The sequence below is a fragment of the Phaethon aethereus genome (genome assembly GCF_964289735.1).
Source record: "Phaethon aethereus genome assembly, chromosome: 2".
Classification (NCBI taxonomy): domain Eukaryota; kingdom Metazoa; phylum Chordata; class Aves; order Phaethontiformes; family Phaethontidae; genus Phaethon; species Phaethon aethereus.
The window spans coordinates 55,418,145-55,437,104 of record NC_138582.1 but is presented as its reverse complement, the minus strand read 5'-3'; the positions used below and the strand labels follow the sequence as shown (position 1 = coordinate 55,437,104).

General features: G+C 43.1%; 1 protein-coding gene across 1 annotated transcript in view; it reads right to left on the bottom strand.

Annotated features, from left to right (window-relative positions):
* The window catches only part of SMCHD1 (structural maintenance of chromosomes flexible hinge domain containing 1), a gene marked incomplete at both ends in the record, with an annotated part of 93,715 nt that extends 85,431 nt beyond the window's left edge, over positions 1–8,284 (bottom strand). Inside the window, one exon of the mRNA XM_082015372.1 lies at positions 8,105–8,284. Within this exon, the coding sequence (XP_081871498.1) occupies positions 8,105–8,284 (180 nt within the window). The remainder of the gene's footprint in view (positions 1–8,104) is intronic.
* Positions 8,285–18,960: the final 10,676 nt, after the last annotated feature.

Sequence of the window (18,960 nt, the reverse complement as noted above, 5' to 3'; positions counted from 1 at the left end):
AAAACCAGCAGCAAACACTAGTGTTCTGAAACATTTTCCAACCATCCTTTATTGATAGTCACCTCCATCTAAAAAATTAATTACAGAAGACACTTGCAGAACTTGAAGTGCCTTGTCCTCTGTCCTACCTAAAAGTTTAACTGCTTTCAGAAGTTCAATTGATACACTTCTAAATATTTACAAAAAGATATCAATGAAAGGTGTTTAAGAGGTGAACAGATGGTTCAACAATAAGAACTTTGCTACCTGTCACCTGATCCAGTAACAGAAGTAGTATGTAGTATCTTAAAGTAAAGTTTTATCATAATTTTGGTGGAAAAAAAAAACCAGAGAAGAGAGGGAAATGGCATGACAGAAGCTTTCTACAGAAGCCACCTGCATAAGTCTACGAAATCTTGTCCAGCACAATGAGTTAACATAGGCATCTTTTCAAAATTTGCAAAATTTAACAAGCAGAAAGAAGTTGAGTACCCCAAAATTTATGCAAAGAGCATGCTGTCATTACTAGACCTATTCAGAGTCTAGGAAAATATAGTAACTTTCACCAGACCTTCACAAGCCACTATGTTTAAAAGCGCAATCACAAATATTAATAAGCGCAGCTACTAGCCAAAATTTTGATGTCAACTCTATACAGCTTCCACCATGAAAATACTTTGTATGGCATCGCTTGTTAAAGTAACAAGAATTCAGAAGCCACTCTTCAAAAGGAAAAAATACTTGGTCACATCTAAGAAGCTGCACCTAGATAATTAGTGCTAAAGGAATGCAGATGCTCTGCATCTGACCCTATCGCCAGCATTCAAATTTGAGCAGGAACTTAAAAACCACACAGCTTTCCAAATCAGTCAACACACAGTAAGGTAGTACCTAAGTGCACAAGCTTATGCAAACTGCATCCTTCTTCCCACTGAAGTGTCAGTAGCAAAGATGGTATACATCAGCATTTCTGTGAAGCTTGAAATACAACATGACAGTTTTGGAAAAAAAAAAAAAATCACAATATTATTGTACCTTATACATACCTTACGGTACCTCCAACAATTCAAAAATCAAGGAAAAACTTGTTTTGTCTATGCACGGCATGTTTAAAATACATCTATTCTTAGTTTCTGATTATACAGAATCTTGAAAAGTGAGTAAATTAACATAGGTTTTATAATACAAAAAGATAATTATTGCAAGATGGATTGATTTAATCATTAAGAATGGAAGTACTTTTATTGAACAAATTTATTAGAACAGTATCTTAGTAAGTAATCCAAATACCTCTTAAATACATTTAAGAGTTACCCTCTGTTGATACAAACAGCAGAAGTTGGTAGTATTTTTTTGTTAATTACAAATAATTTCATTATACATTATTTATTAGGCATTGGCAAGTAAATATTCACAAAAGTAAATATTCACACCACAAGGAGTGGCTGGTGGGGTATGCGAACCTCAAGGGCATCCTTGGCTGCAGTAACTGTGAAATGGTGGAGGAGTTCAAGATCTTTAGGGCACTTTAGGGCGTGCAGCAAGCTCACTACCCTGGACTTCTGGAGAGCAGACTTCGGCCTCTTCAGGGATCTGCTTCATAGAATACCATGAGATAAAGCCCTTGAGGGGAGAGGGGCCCAAGAAAGCTGGTTAATATTCAAGGATCACCTCCTCTGAGCTCAGAAGCGATGCATCCCAACAAACAGGCAGTCAGATAAAAATGCTAGGAGACCTGCATGGATGAACAAGGAGCTCTGAGACAAACTCAACCACAGAAAGGAAGCCTACAGAGGGTGGAAGCAAGGACTGGTAGCCTAGGAGGAACACAGAGAAATTGTCCGAGCAAACAGGGATGAGGTTAGGAAAGCTAAAGCCCTGACAGAATTAAATCTGGCCAGGGACATCAAGGGCAACAAGAAAAGCTTCTATAGGTACGTCAGTAATAAAAGGAAGACTAGGGAAAATGTGGGCCATCTCCAGAAGGAAATGGGAGATCTGGTTATCCAGGATACGGAGAAAGCTGAGGCATTCAACAACTTTTTTGCCTCAGTCTTCACTGGCAAGTGCTCAAGGCACACCACCCAAGTTGCAGAAGGCAAAGGCAGGGACTGGGAGAATGAAGAACCGCTCACTGTAGGAGAAGATCCAGTTCAAGACCATCTAAGAAACCTGAAGGTGCACAACTCCATGGGGCCTGATGAGATGCATCTGTGTGTCCTGAGGAAACTGGAGGATGAAGCTGCTAAGCCACTACCCATCATATTTGAGAAGTCGTGGCAGTTCAGTAAAGTTCCCACTGACTGGAAAAGGAGGAACATAACCCCCATTTTTAAAAAGGGAAGAAAAGAAGACCTGGGGAACTACAGGCCAGCCAGTCTCACCTCTGTGACCGGCAAGAGCATGGACCAGATCCTCCTGGAAATGATGCTAAGGTATATGGAAAATAAGGAGGTGACTGGTGACAGCCAATGTGGCTTCACTAAGTGCAGATGGTGCCTGACAAATTTGGTGGCCTTCTGTGACAGGGTTACAGCACTGGTGGATAAGGAAAGAGCAACTGACATTATCTACCTAGACTTGTGCAAAACATTTGACACCACCACACACAACATCCTCACCTCTAAATTGGAGAGACATGGATTTGATAGATGGATCACTTGGTGAATACAGAACTGGCTGGATAGTCATGCTCAAAGAGTTGTGGTCAATGGCTTGACGTCCAGGTGGAGACCAGTGACAAGTGGGCATTCCTCAGGGGTCACCATTGGGACTGTGCTGTTTAACATCTTTGTTGGTGACATGTACACTGGGATTGAGTGTACCCTCAGCAAGTTTGCCAACACCACCAAGCTATGTGGTGCAGTTGACATGCTGGAGGGAAGGGATGCCATCCAGAAGGACCTTGACAGGCTTAAGAATTGGGCCCGTGCGAACCTCATGAAGTTCAACAAGTCAAAGTGCAGGGTCCCGCACATGCACTGGGACAATCTCAAACACAAATACAGGCTGGGCGGAGAATGGATTGAAAGCAGCCCTGCCCATAAGGACTTGGGGGTGTTGGTTGATGAGAAGCTCAACATGACCCAGCAATGTGTGCTTGCAGCCCAGAAAGCCAACTGTATCCTGGGCTGCACAAAAAACATGACCAGCAGGTCAAGGGAAGTGATTCAGCCCTTCTTCCCCTCTCTGGTGAGACCCCACCTGGAGTACTGTGTCCAGCTCTGGGTCCCCCAACATAAGAAGGACATGAACCTGTTGGAGCGAGTCCAGAGGAGGGCCACAAAGATAATCAGAGGGCTGGAGCACCTCTCCTATGAAGACAGGCTGAGAGTAGGGGTGGTTCAGCCTGGAGAAGAGAAAGTTCCAGGGGAGACCTTATTGCAGTCTTCCAGTACCTGAAGGTGGAGAGGGACTTTTCACAAGGGCATGTAGTCATAGAACAAGGGGTAATGCTTTTAAACTGAAAGAGGGCAAATTTAGATTAGATATAAGGAAGAAATTCTTCACTATGAGGGTGGTGAGGCACTAGAACAGGTTGCCCAGAGAAGATGTGGATGCCCCATCTCTGGAAGTGTTCAAGGTCAGGCTGGATGGGGCTTTGAGCAACCTGATCTAGTTGAATACATCCCTGATTGTTGCAGGGGGGTTGGAACTAGATGATCTTTAAGGTCCCCCCCAACCCAACCCATTCTATGATTCTGATTCTATGATTTAAAAAAAAAGAAAAAAATTACACTTATTTCTTGAGTTTCCACCACAGCTATGCTGCTTCTCCATACTCCCTCTTAATGAACATCCTTTTTTGCCTCAGCTTATTGATTCACTGGAATTTATTTTGGTGGACTGGCAAAATAATCTGTTTAAATAGTAGGTGTACTGCTAGGACACAATGGGAAGCTAAAAAGATGTGACAAGAGAGTAAAAGCAAAATATTTTGCTTTACTGTGATGTCTGAATTTTGACTGTTTATATAAGTTACAGATATTTACTTTCTATACAGATTACGGATCCATACTTCCCATGTATTTCTTCAAACAAGGTGGTCACAACAATGATGAAAAGTTTCAAAAGAATTAAAGCATTTACAAATGTGTTCAATTCCTATTTAAGTAGAAACACTAATTTTAGTACCATTAGCTCTCTTCACCTCAAAGTCTCTCAAAAAACCCTTCACAAATAGCAAAACAGTTTTCAGCACAGATACCTTTCTGCTTTAAAAGGAGCATGAACTCTGTAAGTGCCTGGAAGGATTCCTGCCAGCTTAGCAACAAACTGAAATGCTCCAGCTTCACTGTGTACCTGGACAATGTGAGCAAAGGATATAGGGTTAGCTGCCAACAAAGTTTGACTCTATTCTGCTCACTGCAGGTAAATATTTTGCAATTACACTCCGAACATCAGCACAAGCACTGGGGCATATACTTTACAGAAGAAAACAGGAAGATGTACAAGCAATAGTACTCCCAAGAAGAGGTGAAACTCCACATTTAATTCATGTAATCACCTTAAAACTTCATGGTTCTGGGGACTGAAATTACATAACTGCTCCACATATGCTCAAATTGATTAATCAAATTAACAGATCATTTTTAATTAAAAGTTTTCCACTTTAGGATTGATCACTGCAAGGAAGAAGAACGATGACTATATATACTCCAACTTCTTTTCTAAGATTTTTTTTTTGTTTATATATATCTTTCCTATATATGCACTCAGAAGGAAAGGCTAATTTATCAGTATATAAAGCCACATCCAACCACACTGCCATGCAGTAACTTGTTGTTAGGGGGCAGTAAAAAAATTTTGTAAGGTGATACCAAATATTTGAAACTTCTGTTTATCTTTTTTGAAGCAAAAGTTAATAAAGGATATTTTAATAACAACAGAGTAATATTTTATATGACAACAGAGAGGACATGAATCAGCTCCCAAATCAACCTCTTAGAATCTCTTGGCTGAAGAATCAGTTATTTTGTTACACAAACTGAAAAATACCTTCTCTCTACATTATGAAAAAAGCCTAAGTCTTGGAAGTAGCAGCCTAAGTAACCTTCAGGCATTCAAGTGTTTTCAACTCAGAATCATCACATACTGCAATCACATTTAATTTCATTATTTTTTCAAAAGTTACATTCTCCTTTGACTCCTACATATCCGGTTATATCCAAAGGAATTCTCTTACGCCACAGGAAGATGTTCACAGAAGAAATAGTCCCAACAGCTTAATATTTCTGGCACTCTTGTCAGACATTACCACTCCCACAGCCCAGCTGGCAGACTGGAAAACGTATGTGCACCTTTGCTGCTACAGTAAGAATCATTGTTGCATGACAAACTGCCAGTGAAAGTCAATTTAAAGCTGAGCCTGTAACTGAGGGAGAGCCACCGGACAGGATACCCGTGGAAACAACACTGCTAAATATGTGACATTGGCCCAATCATGCACTCAGATTGCCTCTAATAGCTTTAGTTGGAGAAAAGCAAATACAACATTCCACTTCATCTTAGTCTGAACAATTCAAAACTTGCTTATCAAAACAATCTTTCTTCCTGAACTTTCATCACTTCCCCGACATGTTTTCAGCATCATGAAGTGGGCAAAGTCTGTCTCAATCAGATGAACCCATTCATCACCTTTTTCCTGAGAGTAGCTAGCTGCAACTTTCAAGATGCAAGAAATTTGGCACTTTGGAATCCAACACCCAGAGAAACACAAACAATGTGCAAAACTCCCAGAAGCACCGAAATACCAGAACGCTCTTCCAGAAGCCTAACAAGAACCCACAAGCGGGTGGTGTAAGAGACACCAGACATCAAGCTTCCTGGACCTCAGCCTGTCCGGTTTTCACTGTACCAGCATTTACTGGTCAATGTCAAACCATCTGTCTCAGTATGCTTTCAGAATGAGATGTCCCATATGTTAGATAATGAAAACCTCAAGATGCAAAGAGTCACCACACTGGAATGAGCTGTGACAGAGACATCTCTGATTGAACTTGCACTGTCAACACATTACTGGAGAAGGTCCTTCTCTAAGGGAATGATCATTTGAGGTTGCTGTTGCACAAGTTTGTAAGAGCATTGACTCTATTATCCTTAACATCCCAAAACAACCACCAGGACTGGTGATAAGGATTACAGTGTTGACAAGGTAAGAAATTATACTTGAAAATTTTACTTTCACAGGCACCAAATCCAAACACACTAAGTTCCGCTTTGTAGTGCCAGACTTTTCAAATGCTATGTTGCACATCTGAGTGGTCTGCCTAATGGCACTGAAGTAGTGACTCCACAATGTCAATACATTTATGAGATAAGAAAACCCTGAAGCTGTTTGTACCCAAGATTTGTCACATCTTGTGATGATGGCTTATTTCTGTGTAAAGACTGCAAATATGCCAAAACTCTGAACTGCTGAACACCATGAGGATGCACAGAAACAGAAATCACTAGAGTTTACAGCATATATAAAAAAGCCATGAAAAGAAAGACTCCTTTGTCTGTAACAAGTTGCAAATTAGTGTTAACCTCAGCCCATCAATTAATTACAAAAGCTAAGAAAAAAGATGGGTTAATCATCAACATATTTGCCCTGAATACTGAAAATATGAAGTATCCTTGCAATTGATCTGCTAGGTACAGTTGAGATGGGATCCATTAAGACAACTGCTGGAGAAAATCACGTAATACTTACAATTATTCGTTAGAGATATGAACCCTATAATGACGCTCCATTAAGGAGGCTGTTGGTTCTTTGAAGGCCATGAACCCACCTCACTGTGTGTTTGGTCCATCCAAAAAGCATCCAAATTCTCAGAATGTTACACTGCATAAAGTGTACCGATTTATTTCATTCAGTTCCTTGTTTCTTCCAGTCTTCTGAACTTTAGGGGGTCTGACCAGATCAAAGGATGTGCTAACACTCCATAGCCAATTTACTGATGAGTAGTAGCACAGACCCAGTACCCCTCAAAGTATGAAAATGTCATTTTGAACACTGAAGTAGAACTGTGCAAGGAAGAGGTAGTCATGTATGACAGCTATTCCTGCTGATATTCATAACTCAATGCTTCCATCACAGTACGAAACCATTACATTAAACACTGTCCAGACACAGCACAAACCCATCAATTTCCTCAGAGTCTATATCCTAGAAAACAAACTACACTGGATAAGGAAACTAAAACACAGTGCTTTATCAGACTAAATTAATGCACAATTTACAGCTGATTTTCCTGTGCTCTTCACAACATAAAACATACACAGGCAGCTCGCAGCTTTGTGGCATTTATTACTCCCTCAGAAAATGAAACCATGACAGAAAATGGGCGATGCCTACTGGTATCCCTAGCAAACTAAAGAGCCCATAAGTAGGGAGAAATCTCCACCTCCAAGAAATCTGAAGACAAAGTTTTTATTTTAGAAAACAAAAAGAAAGAGAACCGGAAGGATACACGAGACGGCAAAAACCCAGCCAGGTAAAGTACTTAAATGGCAGCCACCACTGCGGGCTTCAGAGACACGGTTAGAGCTCTCAAGCCGGGGCACGACCGACGCTAAACGCCGACACCTTGGACAGCAGAAATACCACCGGTCCGGCTCTCCGGTGCCCGACGAGGACGCGGCCGCCGGCTTCCCGCGCGGGGGAGCTCCCGGGCCGCCCGCGCCCTTCTCGCCCGCCGCCAGGGGCTGCTCTCGCCGCGCCGCGCCGCACCGCCGGCCGCCCTGCTGCCCCGCGGCGGGCCCGCTGCCCCAGGGAACGGGAGGCCGCGGGAGCGGTCTCTCCTCACGCCCGCCCGTCCACCCCGGCAAGAAAGTTTGGGGGAAGGGGTCAGGTGGAGGAGGCAGCACCCCCCCGCCCTCCAATTCCCCTCCGGCCGGGCGCGCGCTGCCGGGGCCGGCCCCTCTCGCGCCTCCCCTCGCACGTGGAGCTGCAGCACGTGACGGCCACCCCCCGCACCGCGAGGCCCGCCGCGCGCAGGCGGGCGGAACGTTGGCAGCGGTTGGGGCGCGCGGCGCCCCTCGGCCGCACCTGCTCCCGCAGCCGGAGGGGCGTTGACGCCGCGGCCGGCCCCGTCGCCGCGCCCGCCCGCCCTGCCTGCTTCCCCCCCGCCCCCAGTACCTGGCAGACGGCGCTGCGGAAGCCGCGGTAGTTGTCCTTGCCGTAGCTGAGCACTTTCTCGTCCGGATCCGCCTGCTCCCGGCGCCGGTCGAAGAGAAATACGGTGCGGTCCCTGCTGCCGCGAGGTGTCAGCAGCACCGGCCTGCGAGCTCCGCGGCTGCCTCCCGCCGCCGCTGCCATGTTGGGAAGCCGAGGAGACGGAAACCGTCCCACAGCGATGGCGACGGCAACGGCGGTATCTATTGCCTGGCCCGCGAGCTCCCCCGCCTGGCGCTGCCCGACCGGCGCGCGGAAGCCCCAGCCCGGGAAGGAGGAGGAGCCAGGCGGGAGGCTGGAGCAGAGATGCCGCCGAGGCCCGGAAGGGGAGGGGGAGGGGAGGGGAAAGGGGTGCAGTGGTGGCGCTGCGCGCGGCGACAGCCGTGCCGCCGCTGGGGGTGGGGCCAGGCGGGCGGGGAGCGGCCGGGAAGTGAAAGGGAGCCTCAAGCGCCGCGACCTCGGAACGAGTTCACGCCCTCCGCATTGCGCCACTTCCGCTACTGCCGGGTGGGGCGTGGCCGGAGCGGGAGGCGGTTGCGCGCTGTTGGCCCTGCTGCTACCGGCGCCGGAGGCGCGCAGGCGGTCTGGGCGGCGGATCCGCGTGCTGCGCTTGGCCGCCGCACCCGCCCTGGCAGTTGACGCGCCCGAGGCCGCCGCCCGCCGCCTCTTCCGCGCGTGGGGGTGGCTGTGTGGGGTGACGAGGGCTCCCGTCGCCTAGTGGACCCATCCCCAGGCCGCCCCCGGGCGGCGGCGCGCGGCAGCGCCTCGGCTGAGCCCGGGTGGTGGCGTGTGCGACGGTGCTGTGTGCCCGTCAGTTGCGTAGCGGTGGCGTAACGGAGAGGCTTGGCCTTGGAGTTGGTGCGGCAGTTTGGCTTCCGTCTGGAGGCGTCAAGTCGGAGATCTTCTGCGTTACAATGCACTGGGCGATCGAGAGCCATAAGCTGCTGTTTACCTTTTTTTTTATATTTAATGGATGAAACGCTTTCCTCCTCTGAAGGAAAGAGTTAGTGTATTAAGTCTTAAAAATCAAATTTCAATTAAAAATTAAGACTTAAATTCTAATAAAGATTTTGGGGGTTTGTATATGCAAAACCCTAATGGCTTCTGCATTGTGCCCTTTTAGAAGGATGGTAGGACTAGAGTAGCTGCAAAACTGCACTTGAAGTAATTCAAGAAAGAAGTAGAGTCTTGACAGCCTTTAAGGAACCAGTGAACCATACTTGTCAGGAAACTGTCAACATCTGTTGATTCCTCATTCATTGTAGGTTAAACTAATAGCTTTTCCTCCTGTCATAAACAATAGGGACATGGCTGGGATACACTTTCTAAATGAGCTTAGAGAAAGAAATTCAATAATCGCAATTTATGTGTTGAGGTTTCTGTAAGGTGCAGCTTGTGTTTCTGATGGGCTTAGCTCAGAGAAATGGGATGTGTTCGGAGTTTTGTGTGTTGTTGTACTTGCAGTTCAGCCTTTCATGCTGTGTTTATGCATATTTCATTCTAGGTTTATGCATAGCCTTTGAGTACTGTCAATTAAACAAAACACTTTAAAAAGGTTTCCTCAGTATTTGCTGCCATTTCTGAGAGAAGTCTGTGATCTAAGAATACATAAATGTAAGTGGGAACGTTTTTGTAATCACTCTTTAATTCGAGGGTGACATTTTCATTGCCTCATACAACTGCTTATACAGATTGAGATCTAGAAGACATACGTGGCTGGACACTTTGACCTTCAGGCACTCTAAAAAGATTATTTCTCCCCCACCCCCAGTTGTAAAGTAATTACTTTCAAGCTTTGTTTGTACAAAATTGCATGTTCTCTGATCTCTTATTGAGCAGTGCTCAAGGTATATGTAGCGTGTGTAGTCTTCTTAGGATAGGAATATAAAAAAGAAGAAAAAAGTGTCTGAAGGAATATAGTCCTCCTTCAACGTGCTCTGTCCTGCCTGTCTAGAAAAGGTACAGACAGGAATGCTGAGAAGAATGCAGCTGCTCCTGTTTTAAGGACTCTTAGCTTTGAAGGGAAAGGATTGGGATGGCATATAGCGGAGGTTTGTAAAACAGTGGAAGTGACGAAGGAATAACAAACCTCATTACGCAAGAACTGAGGTTCATGCAGCTGCACTAAAAGAAACCAATTGCACAGTGGAACTCAGCGCTGTGGAGTTTTGTGAGAACAAAGGGCCTGTGTGCTACCCAGTTAAGAGAGGAAGGGTCTCTTGAAAGTTTTTATATAGGCTGTGACTCAGAGCCCCTCTAAATGATGACTTGATGAGATTTGGAAGGGCCTATCAAACCTCGTTATCTTGTGAGTTTGTTAAACAGAATTTTGTTTTTCAGCATACTTGTAAAGTATTTCTACACTTGAGACAGCACTTCCATTTTAGAATGCTAACTACTTCGGTGGAAAAAAAACACCTGGTGAATTATTTAATCTAGTTTCAAAATGAATATATCAAGGGGGGAAGGATGGTTCTACCTGAAATGCAGGCACTTCACTTGCATGAAAAGGTCCTTATTATTCAGTGTATCTGCAGGCTGGTTTAAAGAGTGCCTGCAGTTGCAAAGTTTTAATTCTGCAGTATTAAGAAAAAAGTGTCTGAAGGAACACAGTCGTTCTCTACGTATTTTCTTCTATTAACAACTGAGTAGTCATTTTCAGTCCTCAAGGAAAAGAACTTTCTTTGCTGGAAAAAGGAATATTGTTTATATTTATCTACTGGATTTTAAAGTCAAATATCATGTTATTTTTTAAAATTAATAGTAACAGTAGAGTAACCAATTATTTGTTTATCTTGCCATTTGATATTTCAGATGGTGCTCAGAAATGTGTTTTTTATGTGTGTGTGAGAATGTATTTATCATTATGTTCTCCCTGTATCTAAATTTTTCATTCAAGGAATAAATTAAGTATCTGATTTCTTTGTATTCAGGGACAATATGAACTAAGTTCCAGCGCTGAACAGTTTTAGATAGTAAATATATTGTATACATGTAATGAAAATTGCTGTGTCTTCGCTAGCATAAAGCGCACAGCCCCTCTAGTAGGGCTTGTTGCAGTGGCACAATCTATTGAGTGATACTGGATGCTACTATGCTTTGTAGGTACAAAACTACAAATTCCAAATTATCTAACAAACAGTGCAGCTCTTCCTTAAGGTAGCAAAGGTTTTCTATCTAAGAAGAGGAGTCTGTGGCATCATGCATTTAGAACTCCATAGACCTTTGACATGGCCTGTTACAAAAAGTACCTTAGTGAGAACCCCCGAGGTGTGAAACAAAACAGCATCATTACTTGAACTGCTGAGGTGCAAAATGACAGCGTCATTACTCAGAAAACCGTCTGAGAGACAGAAACCAAAGAGTAGAAATAAACAGTGAATTGTCATCATAACATGCAAGATAAGATAGATGTGGAGAGATGGGTTACTGAAGTGTGGTTTGGTGGTTTGGTTTTTTCCATTTACTTCTCGGTAACTTGAAAAAAGCAAGTGAGCAACTGAAGTGACAAAATTTGTGAAACACAATCCAGTTAGTCAAGTTGAGAGGACTGTAAAGACAGTCCATGGTTCTGAGATATCTGACCTATGTGATAACAGATTAAATTCTATTTTTAAAAATGGAAGGCAACACAGGGAGAGATGGTGAAGGAGGGGAAAAGACAGTGAACCGTTTGTTCACTCGCCTGTGGTCCAAATTAACTCTGTCAGCTGGGCTTTGTGAGTAAAACTCATGTAAATTCTCACTGTTCATTGTGTACTTGGTTAACAAAAATACAGTGTGACATGCTCATTTAAAATCCACTGGAAAGAATGGCTCTGATGACTACAGATAGGATACAACTGGTTGTGGAAAGTGTGCCTAAGATGACTGGGATTTCTGAACTAAGAAAATATTATAGTTAAAAGTGTAAAAATAGGAAAGAATATCAGTAACTTCTATATCTTATGAAGCAAGAAGGGATATAGAGTTACATTAGAAAGCATGCAGAACTGATAGGATAGATACTTTTCATAAAACATTTGGTTGAACTGTGAACTGTGTATTCACATAATGAGAACATTGTTTAGTGAGATTTAAAACCATTTTTTATTTATATGAATAGAACAAAGATAAAGAACTAGAACAAATAAATAATGAAACTATTACCGGGAGACATACAAACCATTTATTTTGGCCTTACGATAAAATACCCAAATATTACTGAGTAGGAAGATCTTAAGCTGGAAAACAAGTGATCTCATATCTGACTGTTGTGGAGTTTTTTGCACCTTTTTCCAAAGCTGTGTTTGGAAGAAGGACACTGGATTGGATGGATACTTGTAGGATTTAGCCTGGCAGCTCTCCTAGGATTGTTGTGGAACTCTTTGAGGGAAACCGTGGCAATACCAGGGAACCTCTGTGAAAAGTGAACCAACAATAAGTTCTCACCATTCACCTGCCAGGGACAAATGATTGCAGCCAAAAATGCAGTTGTCATGACATAAGTTTGAAAGCAATCAACTGCATCTTGTGAGTACCAGAGTCACCTTTCTCATGGGAAATGATTGAGGATGGACCAAACCTTAACAACTTTCTTCATCTGTGAGACAAAGAAACATGAATGATTCTTGGACAAATATGCGAAAACGTGTTTCTGACAAATACACATTGGGAGAAAACACTGGTTTTAGTTTGTGGAAAGGCTGTTGGAGTATAAGATTAATGTCTTCAAGCATTAATATTTTAATAGAACACTGTTGCTGTTATGCTTGCAAAGATTTATTTTTTTTTAAGACTGTCTGAAGAAGTCCATCCAGCCACACTCTTACAAGTCATAAAGGCTGGGATCAAATACATCATTCTCTCCCGTAAGATGTGTAAGAAATAGGAAAACTTCATAAATATGTTGTCACAGGAAAGGTCCTCCTACATGTGTCGGACATTATGCTTTTCAATTCAAGTTGATATTGCTGCTACAGGGTCTTATTTGAGTATCTTCCAGCCTTTTTTATAGCTGAGCATCATTACTACTTGCTTTTTCTCTGGAAGGCTTCTTCCTCCTTTTACTCTTCCTATCGCCTTGGCTTTTGGCAATGTTTTCTCACTCTTCCCTTTTACCATGGAATAATGGCTGCTTTCTCCTGAACCATCAAGGATTGCCTTCATCACCAGCTCCAGCAGCAATGGCACCATGGAGTCCAAGCCAATTGGCCAGGCAAGACCAGTTGACTGCTTAGTCATTAAAATGTCTCTGCATGGCATTGCCCCATGCTCTGGATTTTGGGATGGTGACACAGTAACTATTGCTCTGTCTTTCTCATTGTGGGCATTTTCTGCTGTGCAGAGATTCTGTAAGCATGTATCACAGTGTTTTTGTTGTAGCACACAGAAAAGACAGCTAGGATTTAAGAAGCTTATAAAGCATTTGTGTGCTCAGCATCCATGATAAAACACCTGAGGAATATCTTCCAAGTAGTCCATCAGGTGGGAAGGGTTGCTTTTTGCTGGTGTCGTGGATAGAGTGATGCACTTTGTGCGCAGGAGAGAAGCAACAGTATGTTTATTGATACAAAACAGTGATTTAACAAAGTTTAATAGAAAATGTGACAGTGGTTTAACAAGATTTGATAGCAAGGTACACTGGATTATGTCATGGTTTAACCCCAGCCGGCAACTAAGCACCACACAGATGCTCGCTCACTACTCCCCCTCCCTCTGGTGGGATGGGGAGGAGAATCGGGGGAAAAAAAGGTAAAACTTGTGGGTTGAGATAAAGACAGTTTAATAGGGCCACAAGGGAAGATAATAATAATAACAACAACAATGATAAAAGAATATACAAAATAAGTGATGTGCAGTACAATTTCTCACCACACACTGACTGATGCCCAGCCAGTTCCTGAGTTGTGGTCACCGCCCCCCTGGCCAGCTCCCCCCAGTTTGTATACTGAGCATGATGTCATATGGTATGGAATATCCCTTTGGCCAGTTTGGGTCAGCTGTCCTGGCTGTCCCCCCTCCCACTTCTTGTGCACCTCCTCACTGGCAGAGCATGGGAAGCTGAAAGGTCATTCACTGCACTGCTTAGCAACAACTAAAACATCAGTGTGTTATCAGCATTGTTCTCATACTAAACCTGACACACACTACTATACCAGCTACTAGGAAGAAAATTAACTCTACCCCAGATGAAACCAGGACAATTATTTACTGCATAGAGGACAGGGTCAGACAAAGCTGTCAGGAACACCCACCTGTTGAGTTCTGTGGTTCAGAAAGGAACTCCCTGCTTTCTAAACTCCTTCTCAGAGAAGAGTCTAGGTGCTGCTGGATCCAGTCTAGTCCCAGACTTGGTCAACGGTTTATGTCTAAATGATACATATGCACAATCAATCTTTTATATCACTTAGCTAAGATTTCAAAGTTTAGCATGCTATTAGTCACTTACCAAGGATCTGTTGTGGCAAGGAATCTGTCAACCTCGAGGAGTAACTGCGAGAGGTGTCCCTACTCAAGGAAGGATCCTGGCATGCAGCCTGCCATAATTTCAGGAGAGCTCAATGGGCTCTGGGCTGTCCACTATTTATGGAGTAAGATGATTGACTGCTAGTCATACTTGCATACCAGCAAGATGTCTGGGTCACTGCTCCACAGCCCTCGGCTACTGTGTTGCCATCCGTCTCCCCAAAGTCCAATTTAAGCTGGATGCAGCCATCATGACCCCCACTGGTGGTTATTGCTTGAGCAGCATGGAGGGGGGCACACCACCACACTCTACTCTCTGACTATAGTCAATTGATCTTACCCTCACAGAGTGGTGGTACAGTCACCTCTTGCCTCTGTGCCATAAATAGTATGTTGATAGTTTGTGTGCTTACAGATCCACAGGAAGTAGATAGTGAAGCACTGCTATTTGTTATTTGTTAATTTGTATGTTTTGGGTGGTTGAATTTGGGTTATTTGTTTTATCATGTATCAAACCTTTATATACAATATAATTATAAGCAATAGAGGTCTATAGGTTAGAACTAGTAAAATCACAACTGGGTGAAGCATACCATTAAACACTCCTTTTGCTGTTGGTGACCATCCAAGAAGAGTTTCCCACCGATGGTGTTCTCCATCCTTCTTCACTCTTTCCAAGACATGGTGTATTCCTTCTGTATCATGATGAATGGTGATCAGAGTTTTGTGTCCACTGTTTCAGACACATTCTAGTGTCATCATGTTGTAGTAGTTTCTTGACCACTGCAAGATTCATTCCAATGGGGGAAAGCAATAATTCTTGACTCAATGTATAATTAGATCATAACAATTGATAAGATGTAACAGGAGCTGAATAACTGAAGTTGCATCCCATAACTTTAGTAACGATGCCAACACAAATATTTGAGTGATTCCTTGTATCTACATTAATGTTATCTACGAATATGAAATTACAAAGGGTTCTCATACAAACATATCCTTTTCCAATAAATACAAGTACAATTTCGGCGGTTTCTTTGGGATGTATTTCAAAATGAAAAACATTTTGTTCATTGTCAAGACAAATGTCTTGAGCTTTGATGAGTTTGCCATTTGTTTCCATTTCGTTGGGCCCATACTCTATGTTCTAATGGACAGAGCATAGCTTCATTGTGATTTAATCCTAATGCAATGATTTGGTATATGGTATATACTGAAGCATTGTATAAGGTTAAGAAAAAAACTGGCCTTATTGTTGATGGAGTCATAAGAAAAATTGACTAAATAGTACCAGGAGTGGAATTATTTTTCAAATTTAGTTGCATTATCCCAAATTATCTTTCAAATTTCAGTGGGTAAGGTGCCCTCTTCGCCTTCTCTTATAATTGCTGCTACCACAGATTGCATCCACAGTTGAGCTTGGATACAACTAAGAGCTAGTGGAACATTATTTTGGGCTGCACCAAGTGCATCCACCATCAATTGGTGGTCCCTTTCATTAATTCTTTCCCGATGTGGAAATATATGAGATAAAAGCTATTGATTAGTTCCCAGTACTAATAGGGAAGACCGCAGTGGGTGTTCTAATTTGTTTAAATCCCTTGTTGTTGTGCTCAAGTTTATTTATGAGTACTTCGGCATCTATACTATTTACGACTCCCAATCCTGTCTTTATGATACCAGTCACATCTGTCCTTGTTCATCTTGGAGAGGTGAGGTATCGCCCATGTAACCATGCTAACCATCCTGCATAAGACATACCTAGGAATGGTGAACAGGTCAGTTTGATTGTAGAGATATTAATTTGCATCAATAGTTCTACTCGTTTGAGACACCATGATGGATTAAATAACACTCATTGTTGGCCTTTATTTTTGATGGCATACGGTACAATTTCAGAAATTTGTGGGGATAGAGTTTTCTTGTCCTTTACAGTCAGGGCTGATGCTGTTGTACTAAGCTCAGTAATGTCTGTTTTAAATTTAAATGATAGCCTCATGCTATGGTGAGCCCAGAGGCAGACTACAAAACCAGGTTCTACTAAGGTAAAATTGTACCAACAGTCCAATCTTTCAGAGGTGCAAAGTTTTATATCATTTGCTGTTGAGTTTGATGTAATGTTGTACACAAAAATCTGAGATGCCTTCTTATGGGTAGACCCATTGATCATCCAGCACCCCTTTTTTATTTTCTTTCCTTGCCGTTCCTTGAAGTCAGGGAACTTGATCATTAGTTTCATCTGTATCCCAGCTCCATTTGTTTTCTAAGTATCCATATGTTTTCTAAGTGCATGACCATGGCGGAAAGCTTTAAATCTCCCTTACTAGAGTGTATTCCCATACTCCCAATATTAACATGACCTTGAGACCATGGCCACCCTAGGATTCTTTGACCACAGGTTAAGAGAAGCAACATTGTTAGGGTTTGGAATAGTAACACAAACACAGCATTTCCGTTTGTCATTCTGTGGGGTGCTGTAAGTGAAAATAGAGACTTGTTTTGGTGGGGAGAGTCTGAACAAGTTACCCCCTTAAAAAGAAGGAAAAATCCATCGTGCACTAATTCTATGTTTTGCACCACTGCTATCGGTGGCTTCCCAGGCAAGTGGGCCACGAGGTTTAGTTAAAGTCATAGGCACAGTACCGATGGATGGTAGATTGACCATCACAGGCTGTCCTGGCTATAATGTCATCAGATATTCTCTTTTCTTAGTAAGTGGAGTGCTAAGCTCAGTTTTTACAAAGAATGTTCGGCTTACAGGGCTTTCAGTAGGTTCATATCGATTACTTGATTGATGGAGTACTTTGGGAAGTCTCATATCCCATTGAGCCTCATGTGGTTTGACTCCTTTTCAATAGGCCATTAGCTCTTTCTACCATCCCATTTGATTGAGGGTAGTATGGGATGTGGAATACCCATTTAATTCCCTCTTGTTTTGCCCAATCTTACACTTCCTTGCATGAAAAATGTAACCATTATCACTTTGGATAACATCAGGAGTAGGTAGATTTGAGAACCAGAACAATAGCCCTTGTGCTGTATTTCATCCATCGGCTTTCCGACACTTAGTCGCCATAAGCAAACCAGAGACTACCACCACAGAGGATTTGAATGGTCTGATGTGATCAATTTGCCATGTAGGCTATAAAGTTTTCCCTTCATTGATCTGTAGAGATGGTGCTTTAGCAGGATGATCTGCTTGTAATTTCAGTCTATGCTGGGGACATTACATAAGAATAGTTTCACAAGTTTTTCTGTTTATAGGCCAGCCTTTACGCTGTGTAGTGAACTAAAGTGCTTCTTTACTCATGTGGCCTAGGTTTTGCTGTAACTGTTCTCCCAATTGATACCACTCAGGATTTAAGGTGATTTTCCTAATTTTAGTTAGCTTATCTACCTTTTGATTCTACTTTGTGGCTGGTTGATTATCCTTAGCATGAGCCTTTACCCATCTTATTTAGAAAGGTGTTTTCCTGGCTATATCTAGTAATAACTGCAAATCTTTGTTTCTGCAAGCTGGAGATCTGTTTACTTCCCGATTCAAGGTCTACCTTTGCTTGCTACAGAGCCACTGTGTGGCACTGGCCCACACAGCATAAGAGTCTACATATATAATTTTTGTTCCATTCTGTGTTGCCAAAACAACTGCTCTCATTTCCCATATTTATACACTGCTTTCACCTTCCTCTATTACTTGTTTGCCAGTGGTAATATCTAATGCAACGGCCTTATATTGCCATTTATCATTTACCTTTTTTGTGGAGTCATCTGTAAACCAAATATTTTCTGTTGCTGTACCCTCAGTGAGGGGCAGTGCATCCAGAATGGGTGAAGGTTTAAAAGGTTGTTGCAATGCTAAAGGGTCTGTGTTTATAGGCATGTGCAATTTGGAAACCTTAGTGTGTCCTTCAGTTAATTGCATATTTTCTGCAACTGCTGTCAGGTAGGTGTTCAGCTCCCTGAGCTGGAAGACAGGGATGGAGAGCAGAATAAGGTCCCCATAATCCAGCAGGAAGCAGTTAAGGACCTGCTATGCCACCTGGACACTCACAGGGGGCTGGACGGGATCCACCCACAAGTACTGAGGGAGCTGGCGGAGGAGCTTGCCAAGCCACTCTCCATCATTTATCATCAGTCCTGGTTAACAGGGGAGGTCCCAGATGACTGCAGGCTTGCCAATGTGACAAGAAGGGCTGGAAGGAGAACCTGGGGAACTACAGGCCTGTCAGCCTGACCTTGGTACTGGGGAACATTATGGAGAGGTTCATCCTGAGGGAACTTTCAGGGCATGTGCAGGACAACCAAGGGATCAGGCCCAGCCAGCACATGAAAGGCGGGTTCTGCTTGACCAACCTGATCTCCTTCTATGACCA